At 39.9% G+C, this 21,222-nt stretch overlaps 1 protein-coding gene across 1 annotated transcript in view; it reads left to right on the plus strand.

Annotated features, from left to right (window-relative positions):
* LOC100666842 (TOM1-like protein 1) overlaps nt 1-21,222 on the plus strand; it is a 31,862-nt gene that overhangs the window by 9,498 nt on the left and 1,142 nt on the right. Inside the window, exons 4-9 of the mRNA XM_023553566.2 lie at nt 2,154-2,303; nt 2,919-3,041; nt 4,765-4,869; nt 5,905-6,021; nt 16,652-16,785; nt 21,032-21,092. Of these exons, the coding sequence (XP_023409334.1) occupies nt 2,154-2,303; nt 2,919-3,041; nt 4,765-4,869; nt 5,905-6,021; nt 16,652-16,785; nt 21,032-21,092 (690 nt within the window). The remainder of the gene's footprint in view (nt 1-2,153; nt 2,304-2,918; nt 3,042-4,764; nt 4,870-5,904; nt 6,022-16,651; nt 16,786-21,031; nt 21,093-21,222) is intronic.

The following is a 21,222-nucleotide window of genomic DNA, read 5'->3' on the forward strand; positions in this document are numbered from 1 at the left end:
TACCACAAGTGGCAGGCTTTAACAAAGAGAATTTTATTCTCTCACAGTCCAGTAGGCTATAAGTCCGATTCGGGGCACCGGCTCCAGGGGAAGGCTTCCTCTCTCTGTCGGCTCTGGAGGAAGGTCCTTGTGATGCGTCTGTCTTCCCTTGATCTGGGAGCATCTCAGTGCAGGATCCTCAGGTTCAAAGAACTTGCTCTGTTCCCAACACCGCTTTCTTGGTGGTATGAGGTCCCCATGTCTCTCTGCTCATTTCTCTCTTTTATATCTCAAAAGAGATTGTCTTAAGACACTATGTAATCTTGTAGATCTTGTCAATATAACTGCCACTAACCCATCTCATTACATCATAGTGATAGGATTTACAACACATAGGGAAATCGCATCAGATGACAAAATGGTAAACAATCGTGCAATACTGGAAATCATGACCTAGCCAAGTTGACAGGTATTTTTGGGACACAATTAAATCCATGACAGCTTTGATGACTCACTTTTAGCCCTGCAATTTCTTGAACTGTAGCAATGCATGTAAAGATCACTGCTAAACATCTCTACTTGAGTATCCTACTGTCGTTTTAAACTCAGAAAGCCTAAATTTCAACCCATCATTTTTACCCCTAGGTAAGTCATACCATGACATCCACCTCCAAATTTCCATCAAAGATGCCATCACTCTTAAGCAGAATGGAAGCCTCTTACCTTTTGGTCTTCATCCTTCTTCAACAAGCACCTGGTCACTGAAAGTTCTTCCTTCATAATTCTCCTGTGTCTTTCCCTTCTTTGCAACCCACTCCATCCTAGGCCTTTTCTGCATTATGGATGTACTAGTGGGTCTCTGGAGCCCTGGTGGTACAGTGGATAAAAGCTTGGCTGCCAGCGAAAAGGTTGGCAGTTCAAATCCACCAGCCACTGCTTGGAAACCCTATGGGGCAGTTCTCCTCTGTCCTGTAGGGTTGCTATGAGTTAGAATTGACTTGACAGCAATGGGTAGTTGGTCCCTGGAGCCCTGGTGGCACAGTGGTTAAGAGCTTGGCTGCTAACCCGAAGGTCAGCAGTTTGAATCCACCAGCAGCTCCTTGGAAACCCTATGGGGTAGTTCTACTCTATACTGTGGGGCTGCTATGAGTTGAAATCGACTCAGCAGCAACGGATTTGGTTTTTTGGTTTTAGTGTGTCCCTACTGGATCTCTCCATGTTTCCAGGATCCCCCCCACCCCCAACACACACACACACACATACACACGCAATTCCCTCTGCAGATTGCTGCCTGACAACCTCTTCAGAGTGTATTAACTCTTCTCTCAGACTTGGGATAGAGTTGTGATGGTGACAGGTAACAAAAACTCTTCATTAGCTTCTCGGTGTCTTTAGATGATGTCCAAACTCTTTACATTGCGACTCAAATTTCTCTTCAGTCTGATTAATACTCCTGCAGACTGTATCCACCCTACCACCTCATTATCCCCAATTTGCTTACATAAAGAAGCACTTACTATAGACAAACTGGAATACTTATTTCCCCCCTTATAACTCATGCACTTTGCTACCTTTGTATTTTCATGCTATTTATCTGTCTAGAATATAACGCTACGTTCATTTTTATTTTGCCATCTTTCAAAGCCCAGCCTTTTCCAAAAGTCTTAGAAGACTTATTGCACCTGGCTATAAAGGTCTGTACCTGGGGCGACTAAGTAGATTGTCATCCAAACTGAGACACTTTTGAGAATGAAAGGGGGTATGAACAATAGTAAAGCAAGGACAGCAGACATGTACCAGGATGGCTCTGGGGAAACTAGGATGAATGTCACCCTGTCTGTAGCCCACGTGTTTTGTTTGCACTTCCCATTTGGCACTTGGCATTTGCTATCCTGTATTGCTGTTAATGCTCTTATAGTTGTGTCCTGACTCTCCAGCAAGTCTATCCCCAAGGCAATTACGTTATCCACTGCGTTTCCTCACCCCACCACCCCGAACCTAACACTTTGCCCTATAGAAAAAATAAATTTTTTTTTTATTTTTATTTTTTCTATAGTCGATGCTAAATTGTTTTCATTAATTAGAACATTGGTGGATGTCTCTATTTTGTCTTATATTTAAGAGCTGGTTTTTGCCAAAGAGATATAATGTTTATTTTTTTCTCTCTAATTTAGCTTATTGACATGTGCGTGGAGAACTGTGGTCCAAGTTTCCAGTCTCTGATTGTGAAGAAGGAATTCTTGAAAGATAGTCTAGTTAAGCTGCTGAATCCCAGATACGCTTTGCCATTAGACATTCAGAATAAAATCTTGAGTTTCATTAAGGTAAGTCTGTTATATACTGTATGGGATGGTAAACTTCTAAGATTAGGGACTTAATTGTATACCTCCTGATTGATTCAGGGATCCTTTACAAACCTAGCATTGAGCCAGAAAGTATTCTTACTATTTTCTGTGTAATAATAATAATGTCTTGGCATTGGATAGCGCCTTTTTTCTAAAGAATTGGGAATTATTTCCCTACTTTTCTCTCAGTTTCTACTTTTTCCGTGTCAGGTAGGAAAGTTTATTATGTGTATGTTCATTTTGCAGATACGGAAACTATGTCCTAGAGTAGTTAACTAACTAGTTCAAGGTTACTTGGCAGAAAAAGCTCCTGATGTTATTTTAGAATCTGTTGATTTTGAATCCAGTACAACAAAAACCGATTAATAGTATCTCTGCCAGAATTTCGTGAAGATATTGAAACATGGGAGTCAGATGATAAAAAATATTTCATATCATTATTCTAGTTTTTGAAAATGCACATTTTGTCCGTAGTTTTCTCCTTTTGAGAAAGGTACTTAACTCTCAACCTCCCATTTTCTGTCACCTGTTTAAGAATTGTGTTTTGTTTTTACTGCTGTTTTAACTCTGGAACTTTCTGTCCTTTGGATTCAGACTTGGTCTCAGGGTTTTCCAGGAGGTGTGGATGTAAGTGAAGTAAAAGAAGTATACCTTGACCTGCTTAAGAAAGGCGTACAGTTTCCTTCCTCAGATGCCGAGGCTGAAACAAGACCACAGGTAAGGAGGCCTTTCCTTGACCAGTGTAGGGTAAGATAGCATATTACTCAAGATTTTTCTCATTGCAAGGGGCAAACCTAGCTCCACCTACCTTAAGCAAAAGGTGGAAATTATTAGAAGGATGTTAAGGTATCTCCTATAATAACAAACCCACAAAAATGCCAGTATTAGCTGGACTGTTGACACAACAGAGAACCGGGCATTCAAATGCCTTTAATTCGTCTACTTCATTTGACTGTTAGCTTCATTGTTCTCTCTCGTTTCAGACTAGCTTTTCCACATAGTGGAGACAGCTCCCAAATTTCATGTTATAGCTTTGGTTTTTTCAGTTTCTAAGTCTGAAAACCTGGAGAAGAGACAGATTGAATCAGTCTGGTTCAGTTCCCATTTCTGAACAAATCAACTGATGTGTAAGAACATGGCCGCTCCCATGGGAATCAGTTGTATGTAATAGAGGAGGGGGCAGTTTTCAAAAGAAAGAGTTGGTGCTGGACTGGCAAAATAATAGGTTCTATCATAAGTAAGGAAACCCTGGTGGCGTAATGGTTAAGTGCTACAGCTGTTAACCAAGAGGTTTACAGTTTGAATCTGCCAGACGCACCTTGGAAACTCTACGTCGCAGTTCTACTCTGTCCTATAGGGTCACTATGAGTCGGATTCGACTCGATGGCAGTGGGTTTGGTTTTGGGGACCATAAGTAATATAATGAATTTCAGTTTATAATTAATAGCTGTGCTACTGGGAGAGTTTCTAAAGGTTCATATGTATCCATTCCCAGGTTTGCAAATAACTTTGAGTAGCCGATTATAATTCAGCTCTTATCTTTCCATAATTGCCATAATGTGAAATAGTAGCTCTTCCCTTCTGTAGATTGGTGAGTACTGTCTTTGTGGAATAAACCATCAGGTGTTTACTAGAAGTCTACTTCATGGAAACGCTGCCTTGAGCACTAACTCTTTTACCTGTGCAAGCTGCTCCTGGCCATTAACCCCTGCCCCATCTTTTCTCTCATCTACTTATGAGCCTGCTCACCATACCCCTTTCCTACTTTCTTCCAAGGCACAATATGGTAGTAGCCTAGAACTTTGCTATTCAAAGTCTGAGCTGAGGTATAATCTGGGAGCTTGTTATAAATGTAAGTATGCTCCACTCTAGACTGCTGAATCAGAATCCTTGTTTTAACAAGATTTCCAGGTGATTTCTGTGCCTATTAATGTCAAGATGTACTGGCCTAGATCCCTGGACTTTGGGCTCTCCACCCATGGATGGAAATGAGGCATTGGCTTGGGGGGGGCATTTATTGGTGAAGAAGGAGATGCCTTGCCAATTGTAGATTAAAACCACTTGACATAAATTGATGTATCTTTTGTTTTTAACAGTCCAAAGAGAGGAGAGCAATAATTTCACATTGCAGCTTATCATGTAGACCCATGGTAAAAGCCATTTTATTTTACTAAACATTTGATTAAATTGTAATTCAGTTAATAATTATAATAGCAGCCACCTGTTATTCAATATCTGTTCCATTACGGGCATGCCATTTGCTTTAGTACTTTTCTTAAAATGTTGGGCAGGTTGTACACTGGATGATTTACTCCAGGCTAACACTCTGTACCCAAGGCTTTGGTTGAAAGAAAGTGATTGAGTCACTTGGATGGACAAACTGGGCTTGGGGTGGCTATGTGAATTCAGGTAATCATATCTCCGTATTTCATATTGACAGACTACTCAGATCTCATCTAATCCACCAACATCTGTTCCTACTGCACCGGCTCTTTCTGCTATAGTTGCTCCCAAGAACCCGACCATTACATTGGTCCCAGAACAGGTAACAACAGCAGTAGTATTTGTTGGTGACTTTTCCTAAGTTCTAAGCACTATATGTACAGTTCATTTATTCTTTTAACCACAAGCAGCTTATAATTTTAACCATCATTATAAGGTATAGGTACATTATTATCCTCATTTTACAGAGGAGGCGGCTGAGGCTTAGTGATGTTATGTGGCTTATCACGGTTTGGTCCTAGGAAAATTAATCCCATAGAGTCTGTCTGATTCCCAAGCCTAAATGCTTAACAACTGTGCTTGGCTGCTGGCGTTCATGGCTTTGTGGAAGCTTGGCTGTGGACTGCATCTTGTGTCATCCAGCTGGTTTCCCTTTCTCCTGGCAGGACTGTCCATATACTCTTTCAGAGAGCTCAGGAAGTGGTAGTCTTATTACTAGTGCTAATTGTGCCAACTGAATTTACTTTTTACCTCTTTGTGTATAGCTTTTTGTAAAGGGTCCATATAAGCAATTATTATATGAAGTTCATTTCTGTCCTGTTATAAGGGATATATCTTTGAAGACTTTATGCTGTTATTCTTGAGGATTCCTTATATAAGAGTCCATGTGATTAATTCCTCTTAGGATTTAATCTAGAAAAAAAAGTTTATCTCTTGATTCCTTCTTTTTTAATACCACAAGAATTATAAAAACCTTCATGTTTTTCTGTTTTCCCATTGGTTGCCAAGAAGGCCAGACTAATGTTTGCTTTTGTTTTTAGAAACTATCCCATCTAGTTCCTAGTATAGTCACCTTCTCCCTTCTCAATACTGGTTCTGATCTGACTTCTTTTTCTTCATTTTTAACTTTTCTAGAGCATATTTTTAGGTTTATTATGAGAGATTACAAATCCTTTTAGGAGGTAACAGATTATTCATTTGTAAAATCAATATGTGTGTGTATACTTGTATAAGTTTGAACATCTTAAATTTTGCTCAAGCATTTTCTCTTCCAGCCAGTGTCCCCCAGGAACAGGAAACAAGGTAGTGATTTGTTGGTGCCACACGTACTGACTGGTGCTTACGTTGCTCTCTGCAGATTGGAAAATTACACAGTGAGCTGGATATGGTGAAAATGAATGTGAGAGTGATGTCCACCATATTAATGGAGAACACCCCCGGATCTGAAAACCATGAAGATATAGAGCTTTTGCAGGTGTGGTATGGTTTCAGGGACAGTCAGTTCATGTGTCTCTTAAAGTTCTTTTCTAAACTCAGAGCCTTGGAGATGGGAGACACCTTGACATTGTCTGGTCCATTCTCCTCCCTGTTAACTTCAACTGATTTCTAAACTTCACAGAAAGAATCAAGGATGACTTTATTAGAAGTAACATAGGCATTGTCCTTACCCTTTTAAAACAAGTAATTTAACATCATTTATAACCTTGGTCTAATTATTTTATATGTGTAAAAGTTGCCTCTAAATTCATCCACTTAACAACATATTAAGTGTGATATGGCAAGGGATATGAAAATGAGGAGACTGTTTTTGTCCTCAAGAAACTTAGGTCTGGTGAACAAGATTATTGTGTTAACAATAAGCATCATAGCACACTAAAATAATGTTTTACAAATAACAGTACAGTTGAGTATTGTAGATGCTGTAATAGAAATTTGTTCAGTACATAGTGGGCTCATGGGTGAAGATTTTGGGAAAGGTTTAGATGGAGAGACAATACTCAGTCTGTGAGGGAGAAAGTAGGCAGGGCATTTGGTCCTGCATGAGCATGTAGGAGATTAAAAATGAAAGTTAATCATTAAGTAGAGTTCATACATAGTAATCCTTTTTAAAAGGACTCTTGGCGGTACAGTGGTTAAGTACTCGCCGCCAACTACAAGGTCAGTGGTTTGAACCTATCACCAGCTGCTCCATGGGAAAAAGATGTGGCCCATGCTTCCCTACAGATTATGGCCTTGGAAACCCTATGGGGGGGTTTCTCTGTCCTATAGGATGTTGGAATCAACTTGATAGCAATGGGTTAATCCTTTTTAAAATCTGTGCTTGGGGATTTTTAAAGATATAAAATTTCTAAGAACTTGTGGTATTACTAAGTGCGTTAAGTAAAATTTAAAAATTAAAATCAAAGTAAGGGAGTAAGCATGTGGTAGAAGGTATTTTTCAGAAATGGCCACAGCAGTATTTCTGGTTCCACATGCCCTTCCAGAGGCATTCAGAGCTCAAAATGAAAGATATAGGACCTTTTTCTCATTTTTTTCCATCTGTCTGTAGCAAACAGTCCTCCAATTAAAAAAAAAAAAACAGTGAAACGTTCCATTTCAATACTACGTGAATCCAGTTTTAGATTTTATTCCATCCTGGAGTACACTGAAATGCCTTATTTTCTCAGAATCTTTTGATGCAGATGTTTGGTTGACTTTTGCACAGATAATGCCAATTCCTTGGTTGCTGTTTGAATGCCAGAGTGGGAGGCTGTGTGTTGCTTTGAATAGTAAAGAGCCTTTGGTTATAAATCAACATTAGAATAATACTCATGGCCAATTGAAGTTGAATGGGATCTGGCATGAGATCAACTTGTTGATACAGGCTATTGAATGTGTAATTTATTTTCCTTTCGATGCTTTTGTTACTATCACAGAGATCTGGTGTGAGAAGTGCTATTCTTAATTTCTTTTGACAAATATTTAGACAGTTAAATATTTTTTCATCTAAATACTCCCTAAGTGATCTAAAATAATGTGATAAAAATCTCCTAGGGAGAGAGGGGGCAAAATGCATGTCTGATTCAAGGATCTAAAAAAGAAGACAGCCAAGATACAGTATGGAGAAACAACATAATCCTTTTCGTTTTTGCTTTTTCAAAGGGTTTTCTCACACCTGAGCTATTCAGATCGATAGAATTACAACCCGAACTGTTCAGATCAATAGAGTTAGAAGCCTCAGACAATGCTAGCTGTCTGCCTGGCTGCTCTCATGTAACTTTATGGGGCTTTCGGAGGCTTCAGCATAAGTCTAGGGGCGTCAGAGGAGGGGGCAGCAATTTGAAAGGCAGTGCTTGGATGGGCACAATACAGGGCAAGGGAGTTCAACTGCAACGAAGTGATGAAGGTACCTGAAGTCAACTCTACGAGTGATGAAGGAGACATTTAGTTTTTTTTACAACCAGGTAATAATATTTTTAGCTTGAGATAATAATAAATTTACCTCTTCTCTTACTTACATCCCATCGAGATGACAAAAGAAATATGAAAATAAGACTAAATGCCGAGGATTACAGGAAGGCCTGGGCAGACTGTCAGCAGACCAGAACATGGAGAACATTCAGTGCCTTATAAAGCAGGTGGGACTAGGCCTACTGAGGAACTGACAAAAGAGACCCCTCCAGAGGGACATTTCCTAGAAGAAACCCATAATGTTAACCTTAGAATCAGAGTAATATAGGACAAGCCTTGAGCAGTCAAATGGAGATTGAAACAGCTGCATCTGTCCCCTGCTGTCTAGCAGCTAAACTTTAGTAGGAGTGAGAGATTTCCAGGGTGGGTGTTAAGGCCAGAGAACAGGGCCGCCCTCCAAATAACAGGGTGGCTTCCCGGAGAACCTGGGAACCTCTGCAGCCAGAAGAAAGATGACTAGTACTTCCTGGGGTTCTTAAACCGTGCAGGTGAGGAGCCTCATCCTGGAGATAACATTGCAGTAGGGCTGGATGGGACCCAGAAATTTGCATTTTAAAGGTGCAATTCTCAGGCACCTGGTATGGAAATTTGCAGGTGAGAAACCCTCCTTTAAAGGAAAACATGCCCCAAGGCATCTACCCCCTTCATTCCACATCCTCTACCTCTGCACACACACACACTCATGCAGCGATGATCAATCGATAGCAGTGGGTCTAGCGTATTAGAATCACCTGGGGAGCTAAAACCAACAGCAGCAACAATAGCAATGCTACATAGTCCTGCCCTACCAGACCCAGTCCTACCCTAAAAAAATATAACTTTCTTTTGTTGGAGCCTCAGGCAGCAGTTATACCAGCTTTTCCCACTCCCAAGCCATTCTGATGTGCAGGCAGGATTGAGAATCACTGATCTAGACCTCAATCTAATCACTAAACATTTGAGGCAAACCAGTAGCATTAAGGAAAGAAATGAACTCAAATGGAAGAACTAACCTCCAAGGAAACTGATAACATCAGGAAGTAGACGATAACTTTAAAGTATGTGTAAGGCTCTCAAAGAGATCTGAAAAGCTATCCCTTAAAACAAAAACAAAAACTGAACTAAACCAGAGGCAAAGAAGTTTCCTAAGTAAAATGAATGCTTCAAAGGCCAGCATAGCAGGGACAGGGGTCTGGGGACCATGGTTTCAGGGACATCTAAGTCAATTGGCATAATAAAATCTATTAAGAAAACATTCTGCATCCCACTTTGAAGAGTGGCATCTGGGGTCTTAAATGATAGCAAGCGGCCATCTAAGATGCATCAATGAGTCTCAACCCACCTGGATCAAAGGAGAATGAAGAACACCAAGGACACAAAGTAATCACGAGCCCAAGAGACAGAAAGGGCCACATGAACCAGAGACTACATCATCCTGAGACCAAAAGAACTAGATGGTGCCTGGGTACAACCGATGACTGCCCTGACGGGGAACACTACAGAGAACCCCTGAGGGAGCAGGAGAGCAGTGGGATGCAGACCCCAAATTCTCATACTGGTCTGACTGAGACTAGAAGAATCCTGGTGGTCATGGCCCCCAGACCTTCTGTTGCCCCAGGACAGGAACCATTCCCAAAGCCAACTCTTCAGACATGGATTGGACTGGACAATGGGTTGGAGAGGGATGCTGGTGAGGAGTGAGCTTCTTGAATCAGGTGGACACTTGAAACTATGTTGGCATCTCTTGCCTGGGGGGGAGATGCGAGGGTAGAGGGGGTTAGAAGCTGGCGAAATGGACACGGAAAGACAGAGTGGAGGGAGAGAGCGGGCTGTCTCATCAGGGGGAGAGTAATTGGGAGTGCATAGCAAGGTGTATATGGGTTTTTGTGTGAGAGACTGACTTGATTCGTAAACTTTCACTTAAAGCACAATAAAAATTATAAAAAAAAAACAAGTAGATGGCGTGAAATAAAAACAAAGCTGTTGGAAATTCAAAGTTTGCTGAAATAACAATAGACTTGTAACTAGAATTGTGTGTTAGACTGTCTCATATCTTCCGTGTTACTTGATGCCTTTTTATGTTTTTCATTTCTTTGTCTCTCTGTAATGTAGTCCACTGATTTCTTCAGACCCATTACCAAGTTTATTAATTCTCTCTTTAGCAGTCTAATATGATACTTGACCTATCCATTATGTTAAATTTTATTCACCGTGTTTTTATTTGATTCTTGTATTTGATTCAGTAGTTCTGTTCAATTTTTTTCTAGTCATTTTTTAGTATCTTCTTATCCTGATTTTCGTCTGTATTTTATTTCTTTAAATATATTAAACATGCTTATTTTATGTTTATATCTCATAGGTCCATATTAGAGGTCTCTGAGGGTCTGATTTTTGTATCTTGGTTTCTGCTAACTCTTGGTTATGATGGCTATGATGGGAAGAATAATGGCCCCTCAAAGATGTCCATGTTCTCACTCCCAAAACCTGTGAATATGCTGCATTATATGGTAAAAGGAACTTTACAGATGTGATTAAGTTAAAGATCTTGAGATGGGAGAGGATCCTGGATTATCCAGGTGGGCCCAATATAACCACAAGAGCCTGTATAAGAGGGAGGCAGGAGGATCAGAGTTAGTAGTAGGAGATGTAAGGATGGAAGCAGGAAGTTAGAGTGCTGCAAGGAAAGGGCTGTAAGCCCAGGTTGCAGACGGTCTCTGGAAGCTGAAAAAAGCAAGGAACCAGATTCTCCCCTAAATTTTCCGGAAGGAATACAGCCTTGCCAACACCTTGATTTTGAACTTCTTACTTCCAGAACTGCAAGAGTATATTTGTGTAGTTTGAAGCCACTTGATTTGTGATAATTTGTTACAGCAACAGTAGGAAACTAATACGATTTTAGTACCTGGAGGTGAGGTGCTGCTATAACAAACACCTAAAAATGAACATGACTTTGAGATTGAGCAGTGGACAGAGGCTAGAAGAATTTTGAGAAGCATGATAGAAAAAGTCTGTATTGCCATAAACAGCCTATTGGTAGAAATATGGACATGACAGTTACTGTTGGTGGGGGCTTTGAAGGAAGTGAGCGCATGATAGAGAAAACCTATTGCCTTAGAGAGTACCAAAGTGTCATAAACATTCTGTTGGTAGCAACAGGGACTTTAAAACCGCTGCTGGTGAAGGCTCAGAAGTCAGATAGGTGGTATGTTCCATTTGGGTTATTTGAAGAGAGTTGGTAAGAGCTCAGCTGCTAACCAAAAGGCGAGCAGTTCAAATCCACCAGTCGCTCCTCAGAAACCCTATGGGGCAGTTCTGCTTTGTCCTAGAGGGTCGCTATGAGTCGGAACTGGCTCAACACCAGTGGGTTTGGTTCTTTGGTTTTTGGTAGGGCCCAAAGAAACCACAAGGCTAATTCGCTATCCTGGGGCTAGTGACAATGCTCTAATAACATCCCTAGTTATCAACAGCCAAGAGATGGGAACCTTTTCCAGAACCCGAAGGAAAGAATCATATGACAGAGCAGCAGTACCTTTGGTTGAAGGAGCAGAAGGAATAAACATCCATACCTCACTCTCCTCCATTGTCCTGTCAGCAGGCCTGCTGGCTGGATCCATCTGGAAGAGGGCAGCATACATGTTGATGTGGTCCCTACAGGTCAGCCCCAGGGCACAGAGCAGGGTGGAGAGGGCCTAGCGGTGAATTTGGAGGGCAAAAGGAAGGTGTTTGCATATAAGAAGTTTCTTGGTTCTTCTTGCAGATACTTTACCAGTGTTCACCACCTTATTTATGCTCAAGTTGAGCATTAAAACCCAGACTGTATACTTGGAACCTCTTCCTGTTTTGCTTGTGCTTACCTCCTAGAAGCTATTCTGTTTATTTGGAACCCACTTCCTGTCTGTTTTCTTCCATTGGAAATTCAATATATTTACTTGGAATCCTCTATCTCTTTCTTCAGTCCATGCTGAACAATTAGATCCTGAAGCCCTGCTAATGAATGGGGTCATATTCTTTGTTACACTCTTAGAAAATAAAACCATGTTTTGTTGTTAGAAACCTTTCCCCACTGCTTGTGGACTTTGAGCTTCACTAGGGGTGGAGACTAGATTTCTTTTGTTTGTCAGAAAGGAGTACAAGGACTCTGAGGTTGCATCCAGTTTAATGAAAGTTGTGATAAGTTAAGGGTGTCTACTCCAACCGTGGGAATGAAGAGTTGCATCATACGTGTCCTGATTTTATTTTCTTGGCATTGTGCTTGGCTTTTAGAGTACCTTTCTCAGTAGCTCCTACCTGGATTAGTTGACCTTCTCTGCTACCTCCCACTTGAGTTTTTCTTTTTTTTGCCCATCCCCAATAGGACATTGAAAGAAGGGAATGTTTTAGCATTCTGTAGCATAAAGACAGTGTTGATTTTAAAAGTACAGCTATAGAAAACTTCAGTGTACTAAAGGAATTAAAAATAAAAATGATGTGAATCTAAAATTTGATCCTGTGAGGATAATTTGTAACCAATAAGAAAGTTTAAAAAAAAAAAAGTTATCTCTCCCCTGACTGTTGTATTGCCTTTACCATTCAGAATGGTGTAAGGTATTAAGAGTGAAGGGGACTTGCAATGTCATTGAATCCATCTCCCTGTCTTAACAGGTGAGGCTGCATGTTCAGAGAAGGGAGTGATTTGCCAACACAATGGAGCTAGGACCTCATTCTCCAAGACTAAGTTCTATCCATTATACCAACTTGGTTCTCATGTTGACTGTCCAGTGTAGATGACTAACCTATTGTCATTTCATGTGAGATGTCTTAGCTCTTGACCTAGCTTGGAAGCAACTTGAAGGCAGAAACCAAGTGGTATACTTTTATGTATATTTAGAGTATATGCTTTACACACTGTATGAGTTCATTAAGTGTTTGTTGAATAGATCAATGTTCTTTGAAGACTTAGTGACTGAGGACAAAAGAAAGCCTAAGGGCTTACTGAAGACAATGACATTAGAGAAATAACCAAAAACCCGTTGCCTTTGAGTTGATTCCAACTCATAGTGACCCTATAGGACGGGGTAGAACTGCTCCATAGAGTTTCCAGGGAGCGCCTGGTGGATTCGAACTGCTGCCCTTTGGTTAGCAGCCATAGCACTTAACCACTACACCACCAGGGAAGTGAAGTGTTGACAATGTTTAATTGGGAAAAAGAGTTGGAAGGATTCTAATAAATTAATGATCTTCATGAGGATTGTGTTGACAGTTTACTTATCATTCGTCTGAGGCTTGTCCAGGGTAAAAACAGACTACATGAGCCAGTTAAGCTGAGAATTGTTCAGTTTTAGAGTAGGTGGTCAGGTACAATAGTTTTTATTTTGAGCAAATAGAGACCTCTGGGTGTCCTGCAGTCTAGGTGAGGACTACTAGAAAAGAGGAAACAATGTTAAAAAATGTTAAGGCCGGATAATAAGGGTATTGCCATGCAGATATTTCCAGAGAAGACTTTCAAGCAAACACATTTCTTCCTGGTTTTGCTTTTTCCAGGAAGATGTTCAAGTACTTTTATTTATTTCTACTGAGTTGCCCTGTGAAGATGATGGTGGGATGATTATAGTCGAAGTTGAAAGTGCCAAGAGACCTCCTTCCTTAATTCTTGAGTGCTCTGTGGAAGAGTAGGAGCCATCTGAATGTAGGGAGAGGAAGCTCTTAATGAGCTCCCTTTTGTTTTACAGGACAGACTTTTGAATTGGCTATTAAATTCACTTTAACTTAGAAGCTTGCCTTTGCTTTGATATGGTATAAAGGGAGGCGATTCCAAGGGTTCTCTGCTGGACATCTGCACCAGCAGCTGTTACTCTGTGTGTCGACTGCTCCCCGCTCCCCTGGCTCCCCACCATCCACCAGCCCTGCGGGTGCCTGCTGTGGGGAACTTCTGACCCATCCTTTTTGTCCATGGTGCTTGATCTGTGCTGTTTCCAGGTGGCTTGGCCCTCCTCTGAGACAAACATCAATTGCAAAGATCAGAGTGGGCTGGCCGTTTGAAGAGGTTTTTAAAATTCTGCTGTGCAATCCTGCTGAGAGATGTGGTGCTCCTTTCATATTTACTATTCCATCTGTCTCTTGAAAGGGCAAAAGGAGGGTCTTCATGTGACCAGGGGCTGTTGATATTGGCTGCAAATTCATTTCAAATTAATTTCTACATTTTTGTCACAAACATCTAACAGCCACTGTATTTCCTTGATCTTGACATTGCTCTAGCAAGGCTGCCAGTGAACAACAAGAGGAACAATTTCTGTATACTCATGCAAGCAAGAACAAAGGGAAGGTTCCCAGTCATAATGGGGTTGCTTTTACATGTCATTCTTAGTTCTTTCCTTTGTACGGTAATGGGTCCTGAGTAGTAGCATGAGTACTATAGGATGTTCGTTGTATTAGTTAAGCTTATAGTGACACTTCTTCAGGCAACCATAACACATTTATTGATTACCTGCTGTATGCCAGGTGCTATGGGGCTTCAACGACATCATTTTTTATTCTTACAACAACCCTATAGGATAATTGCTGTGGTGGATTAATTACTTTTGTGTGTGGCCTTTATAGCCCTGGTCTTGTAACTCCAAAACGTGATTGTGTGATAGGGTAATGATAGCCTACCAAGGGGGTTGGTCAGTTTTGCCTTAAAAGAGAGCCAATTCCAGAGCAAAGAGGCGAGCCCACCACCACCAAAGAGGGAGAGACCTACAGAAGAGACCCGCAGTGGGCTTCTCGGCCCACGAAGCAAGAAAGTTGAGTGCCTTTGGGCAGAGACTGAGGCCCAGGGAGAAGTCTACGCTTGACCCACGAATTTGGGACTTGCCAGCCTCCAAAACCTCGTGAGCCATTTCCTTTAAATGGTCCGTGAGTTCTGTGAGACGCTACAAGAAATTAGGGAACCCAAAGATGGGAGGAAGAGTACTGAGGCAAGAGGGAATAGTTGATGGAGTGATACAGAAGCTTGTAAAAGGTAGACATTTGGGACATCTTTAACCTCTGCCTCATAGGACAGCTTTGTGGTGATCCTTATAAAAGAAATTATTTGTTTAGTTGCAGTTATCCTTGTTTTACAGATAAAATAGGGGAAAGGCAGGCTTTGGACTCAGGTGTACTGAGTCTAAAGTCTGTTCTCCTTGCAGCATACTAGAAGCCTACAGAATACCACCCATGGGCCAAACCCTGTCTTTGTGAATAAAGTTTTATTGGAACATGACTACACCCACTTGTTTGCATATCTCTATGGCTGCATTCATGCTACAACAGCAGAATTAAATAGTTGCAAAAGAAACTTCATGACCAGCAAAGCTGAAAATATTTACTAGCTGGACCTTTAAGAAAAAGTTCGTTGACCCTTGCACTATGCCATTGCTGATAGTGGCCAAGTCATTAGCAAATAGCATAGCTTTTCTGGCTGCACATGCCAAGTGTGAAAACCTAGATCTTTCTGTCTGTCGCACTTTTTTCTTTTATTACGTTTTGACTTCTAAACATTTTTGTTACAATTTTGTGCAGATAGAAGCTTTTACCGCTGACTCTAAATGCCAGTTAGTGATAGTTTGATTTATTTATTTAGAGATTTTCTGTCAGGAGTCTTGAAGTAGATTGAGATTCTAAGTGGTTTCCTTGAAGCATGAATTTTTCAGCAGGTTTTTCTTTCTTGAGGGAAAGAGTCAAATAATATTCTCGTGTGATGTTTTAGCAAGGTCTTCTGCTTTCATTTTGAAAAGGGAGACTTCCCGTGTTTTTGCCTGATGTTAATTTCATGTTACATGGACAGATCCTAGCCAAGGTGAGATTGAAGAAATATTAATATCAGTTTTATGCTCCTGAGGTTTACTGGAGGTTTGCCTTGGAGAAAGTAAGGTGTAAGGCAGCAGTTTTTAAATGTCAGCGTACGTAAGAAACACTTGGCGTACTTGTTAGAAATGTAGATTCCCAGATCCCAGCCCCAGAGATCCTAAATCAGTGAGTCTGCTGTAGTTGCTTCTGATGCTTATGAGAAAATGTTGGTTTGGGGTATGGTCAAAGCTTAAGGCAATGATTCTAGATAGCCCAAATATAGATATTATCCATAACTAGTTTTTTTTTTAATCCTGGTTCAATTTACCTTGGAATGTAACTAGTAACTGTAAACTTTAAATGTTTATTTAAGTAAAACATTATAGGAGATAAAATTATGCTGCTGTAAATGTATTTTAACTACCTTCTTCCACTACCATGAATACTAACAACAGCATTTTATGTTTTCTGTACTGCTTTGTAGTTAGAACGTTCTTCATTACACACACCTCATTTGATTTTTATGTCAACCCATGAGGTAGATGTGGCAAGTCGTATGATATTTTCATTTATAGAATGAGGAAACTGAGATTTAGAAAATAAGCATTTTATTTCCCAACATTGCACAGCTAATAAGCAATGCATTTATAGTTCCCATATACCACTTACAATTACTAATCCATCATTCCATCCAGTTTACCATTTTGACCTTATGACACCTGTTTTGATTTTTAGAGGAAAATGTAGTCATTTTATAACTCACTCCGTGTATCTTTTAACCTTCTGTTCAGAAAGATGAGTTGTCCATAGACAAGTGCTTTGGTACTGTCCCACAGATGAGAATATTCGTAGTGTAGAAGAAGTAATCTCTCTGATTTCTTTGGCAGAAACTTTATAAGACGAGTCGAGAGATGCAGGAGAGGATCATGGACCTGCTGGTGGTGGTGGAGAATGAAGATGTAACTATTGAGCTAATTCAAGTGAACGAGGATTTGAATAATGCCCTCCTTGGATATGAGAGGTGAGAGCAGATGGAGTATCCTCTCCAACCGTCCTCCAATCCCAGTTTTACCACCAGTTACTCAGCATTTTCACTAGAGTGCCCATAAGTTGAAGCTCTTTGGAAGGTAAAGAATGAGTTAAAGACAAGGCTACCTTCTTCCTGAGATACAGGAGCTTGGTCCTGGCCTTCTGGGAGCTTGCGTGTGACTAACAAGAATGAGAGAGCGACTAAGCCGTGCATGGGGTATTCTTGGGCATCACTGGGCAGTGTAGGCAATAGTCATCTACTAATCTGTGAGCAGGGCCAGGATCTTACGTGTATTATCTGCACGGAGCACATGGTAGGCTCTCAAATAGATACATGTTATAGACAAAATATATTGGTGAAAATGGGGCTTGAGCTGAGTTTTGAGAAGGAGAAGAACATGGAATGGTAAAGAAAAACAAAGATGGCATTTTATGTGGAGAAAATAATCTATACAAAAAAACAGAGCAGCCAAATTTTATATAGGAACATAGATTTTTTATTTCCATACAGAAAATATGAAGATAAAAATTAAAAATATACACGATTTCTGTCACCTATTTAACATTTTTGTTTTGTTTTCTACAGTTTTCATAGTTGTGATCATAAAGAACATGCTTTTGCCTCTCCTTTGATTTTATTCACTGTAACAAGTATTTATTCTGTGTTTTTAAAAACTTTTGGTAAACTGCATAATGGCCCACGTTTATCTCATACTTCACTTATTATTGGACATCTCAGTTGTTTCTAATTCATTCATCAAAATAATTGATAGTACAGTGTAATAGGCTAGTCAGTAGTCAGCCTATTACAAATGTACACAGTTGGAAATTGAAATAAGTACCATGGAAGCAAAAGTTCAGGGGGTGTGTTCAGTGAGAATGACAGCTGGACTTAATCCAGGTTGGAGTGAGAGGAAGGGAAAGCTTCTCTGAGGAAATGCCATTTAAGCTGAGAACTATAGGATGAGTACCTAGTGCCATCCAGTCAATTCTGACTCTTCGCGCCCCTGTGATGAGTAGGAGTTAACTAAACAAGGAGCAGAGAAAGAGCACATACAGCTCGTAAAGCTGTTATAAAGTATAGTTGACTTTGGGAGAGAGTGTTTGCACCCAGAACCCAGTCCTTTGTTACAGACAAGTGACTCTCAGTCTTTTGTTGTTGTCATTGTTTGTTGAGTTGATTATGGCGACCCTATGTGTGCAGAGTAAAACTGCTCCATAGGGTTTTCAAGGCTGTGACATTGCAGAAGCAGATTTCCAGGCCTGTCTTCTGAAATATCTCTGGGTGGATTCGAACCACCAACCTTTTGACTAGTAGTTGATTGCTTAACCATTTGTACTGCCAGGGACGCCTCATGTAGAAAGTCTTATGTAAAACATAGCTCCAGGAAAAAAAAAAAAATTTTTTTTTTTTTTGTTTCCAGGCAAGTCTGGTCCCATTTTTCAACTCTATCCCTAGAGCCTCCTATCATAAAAATTCTGGAGTCTCTGAGAACTCCAAATTTGGCTACATCCTTTTATCTGTATAAGAGTCATATTGTCGTTTTGGGAGAGATAATTTTCCCTGGTGTGGCCCTGATACACCAAATCCCAGAGGTGTTGTTCCCAGTTAAAGCAACATTTCCGGAGACCCTTAGGAATGTTTTGTTGACAATTACTGGGAATATTTAATTGTACAGTGGCTGTATTTTCAACCAGCTGATAAAGAATGAGACCAATAATGGCATAAAGGGAAAAGTTGAACAGGCCTAGATTCAGATCTTCCTGAAGGTCCCAGACAAGTTGTTGAACCTTTTTAAGACTCAGTTTTGGACTTTTGTTTGTTTGCTTTTTTTCTTTTTTAAATCTATTTAGTACCTATTGAGAGGGTTTGGGCAGTAGAATGCTAGCACACTGACACTTATTAAATATTGATTTCTTCTCTTATCATCATTAATGTCCCACTGAGCCTTTAATTTATTGACTACATATTTTTCTACTGATCATGAATAAACCGAGAGTGGCATAAAACAACTGTAGTTGACGTGGAACTTTTTTTTTTTCCTCTCTCTCTCTTTACTATTTCTGTTGAGTAGAGATAACAGCTATTCTGACAAAAAGGTGGCTGGACATTGACAAGCCCAGTGACCAGGATATTTTAGTACTGAACAGTCTCATTGTCCTTGCCCTTTGTTTCCTATGGTTAAAACCTTAGTAAGTGGAAAAAATATCCACCCCACCCCTACCCCAACACACACACGCAAAGTGGTTTTCAGTATAGTGCTGCCTTCTGGTTTTCATCGTGGAGAATTCTGTTGCACACTTAACGAACGCTGACTGAAGACTTCAGTTACCTCTGTGGACAGCTTATTCTGATTCAGCTTTGAGCCACATGTGCCAAAATGACTGCAGTAAATTGTGTGACAGAAACACTTAAGTTTTCCTTAAGATTCAGAGAGAGATTCTCGCCACTAGAAAAGATACTGATCTGGTATTTTAGTTTTCTGTGACTGCTGTAACAAATTACTACAAACTTTGTGGCTTAAAACAACACGAATTTATTATCTTACAGTTTCATGGGTCAAAATTCTGAAATGGGAGTCACTGGATCAAGATCAAGGTGTCGGCAGGGTTGCATTCATTTTTGGAGACTCTAGGGGAGAATCCATTCCCTTGTCTTTTGCAGCTTCTAGAGGGTTCCTGCTTTCTTTGGCTTATGCCCCCCATCTTCGAAGCCAGCAATAACTGGTTGAGTCCTCATAGTGTATCACTCTTACTTCCTCTTCTGCCTCCATCATCCACATTTAAGGACCTTTGCGATTACACTGGGGTCACTTTCACCGTGTAGGATAATTTCCCTATTGTAAGGTCAGCTGACTGGCAACCCACATTCCATCTGCGGCCTTAATTCCTCTTTGCCATGTAACCCTACACGTTCACTGGTTCCAGCAGTCAGGAACATCTTCAGGGTGTCATAATTTTGCCTATCGCAGTCTGCCCTCTGGCCCCCAAAGGCTTAAATCCATTCTACTATAAGAAATGCATTCACATTATTCCAGCATCCCAAAATCTTGACCCCTTATGTCTAGGGAATAGCTATGCAAACAAGAAAATGGCATTGTAAGCTGTGAAGGTTGTTTAAGCCCAGCGCATAACTGACCAGCATATAAGAAGACAATGCTATAAATAGAAGGAAGGAAAAAATATCTTTTAGGAGAAAATTCTTAAACCTAAGTGCACATTCAGATTCTAGGCTCATGGAGTCAATGTGTCATAATAGTAATACTACATGTTTCTAAAGCAACTCTCAGTTTGCAAAGAAAACATTTACACATCCACCTGTATTCTCTCAATATTTGTGTGCATATGTGTATATGCATGTATGCATGCATGTGTGTACCTACCTACATACCTGTTGTCTACCTATTATTTTCGCCCCCGAAAAATAACTGAGGGGAGTCGTTCAAATGTTGTTATTCCCTTTAAGCAGATGGAGAACTGAGGTGCAGGAAGTCATATCCATGATCGTATTTAAATACTAGATATTAATGCTGACATTTGAACCTTGGAGTTCTGCCTTCAACTTCATTATTCTTTCAAATCTGTTCTGCTATTTCACTTCCCCTCCTTGACAAGCAATGTAAAATTAAATCAAAGTTTTAAAAGATCAGTATTCTAAGTTGGTATCACGTGTCTTGTGAAAAGATAAGCAGTGAAACAATTAAAATGCTTTAACTGTATTTGAATTTTTTGAAATATTATTTGTAATGTTAAAATTGAGAATAAGAATATATTTGAGAATAAGAATAGTCACGTGTGAGATACATTCATAAAGTAAAATATTATATAACCACTAAAATTATATTTCCAAATGATTATGTTCCTAGAAAAAATTCTCACAACATAATTGAATTAGGACAAAGAATGATATGATGTATAATTTCAACTAAGTTTGAAAATAGATTCACTCATAGAAAATAGACTAAAAGGGAATACATCATAATGTTAATGGGGACTATTTCTGGGTGATGGAGTTATTATTTTGTAATAGTTTTCCATTTTCTCACAATTTTCTCCAGTGGGCATCGTGACCCCTGTACATTGGAAGCAAGTTATTAAAAATATTTTATTGAAAATTGAATGTGGGTGAGGCTGATTGTCTTTGTTTCAAAATATTTGTGAACTAATATTTTTTTTTAATTTTTAGAATATTCATATTTGTTTTCTTTTAAATATTTGCATTCTGATAATTTAAACAGGTTTGCTCGAAACCAACAAAGGGTTTTGGAGAAAAATAACAACCAGGAGGAAGCTGCCAATGTAAGTGAATAGTTGTTGTTAGGTGCTATCAAGTTGATTCCAACTCGTAGCAACCCTGTGTACAACAGAACGAAACATTGCCCTGTCTTTTGCCATTCTCACAGTCATTGTTATGTTTGAGCCCATTGTT

The sequence above is a fragment of the Loxodonta africana genome, chromosome 18 (assembly GCF_030014295.1).
Source record: "Loxodonta africana isolate mLoxAfr1 chromosome 18, mLoxAfr1.hap2, whole genome shotgun sequence".
Classification (NCBI taxonomy): domain Eukaryota; kingdom Metazoa; phylum Chordata; class Mammalia; order Proboscidea; family Elephantidae; genus Loxodonta; species Loxodonta africana.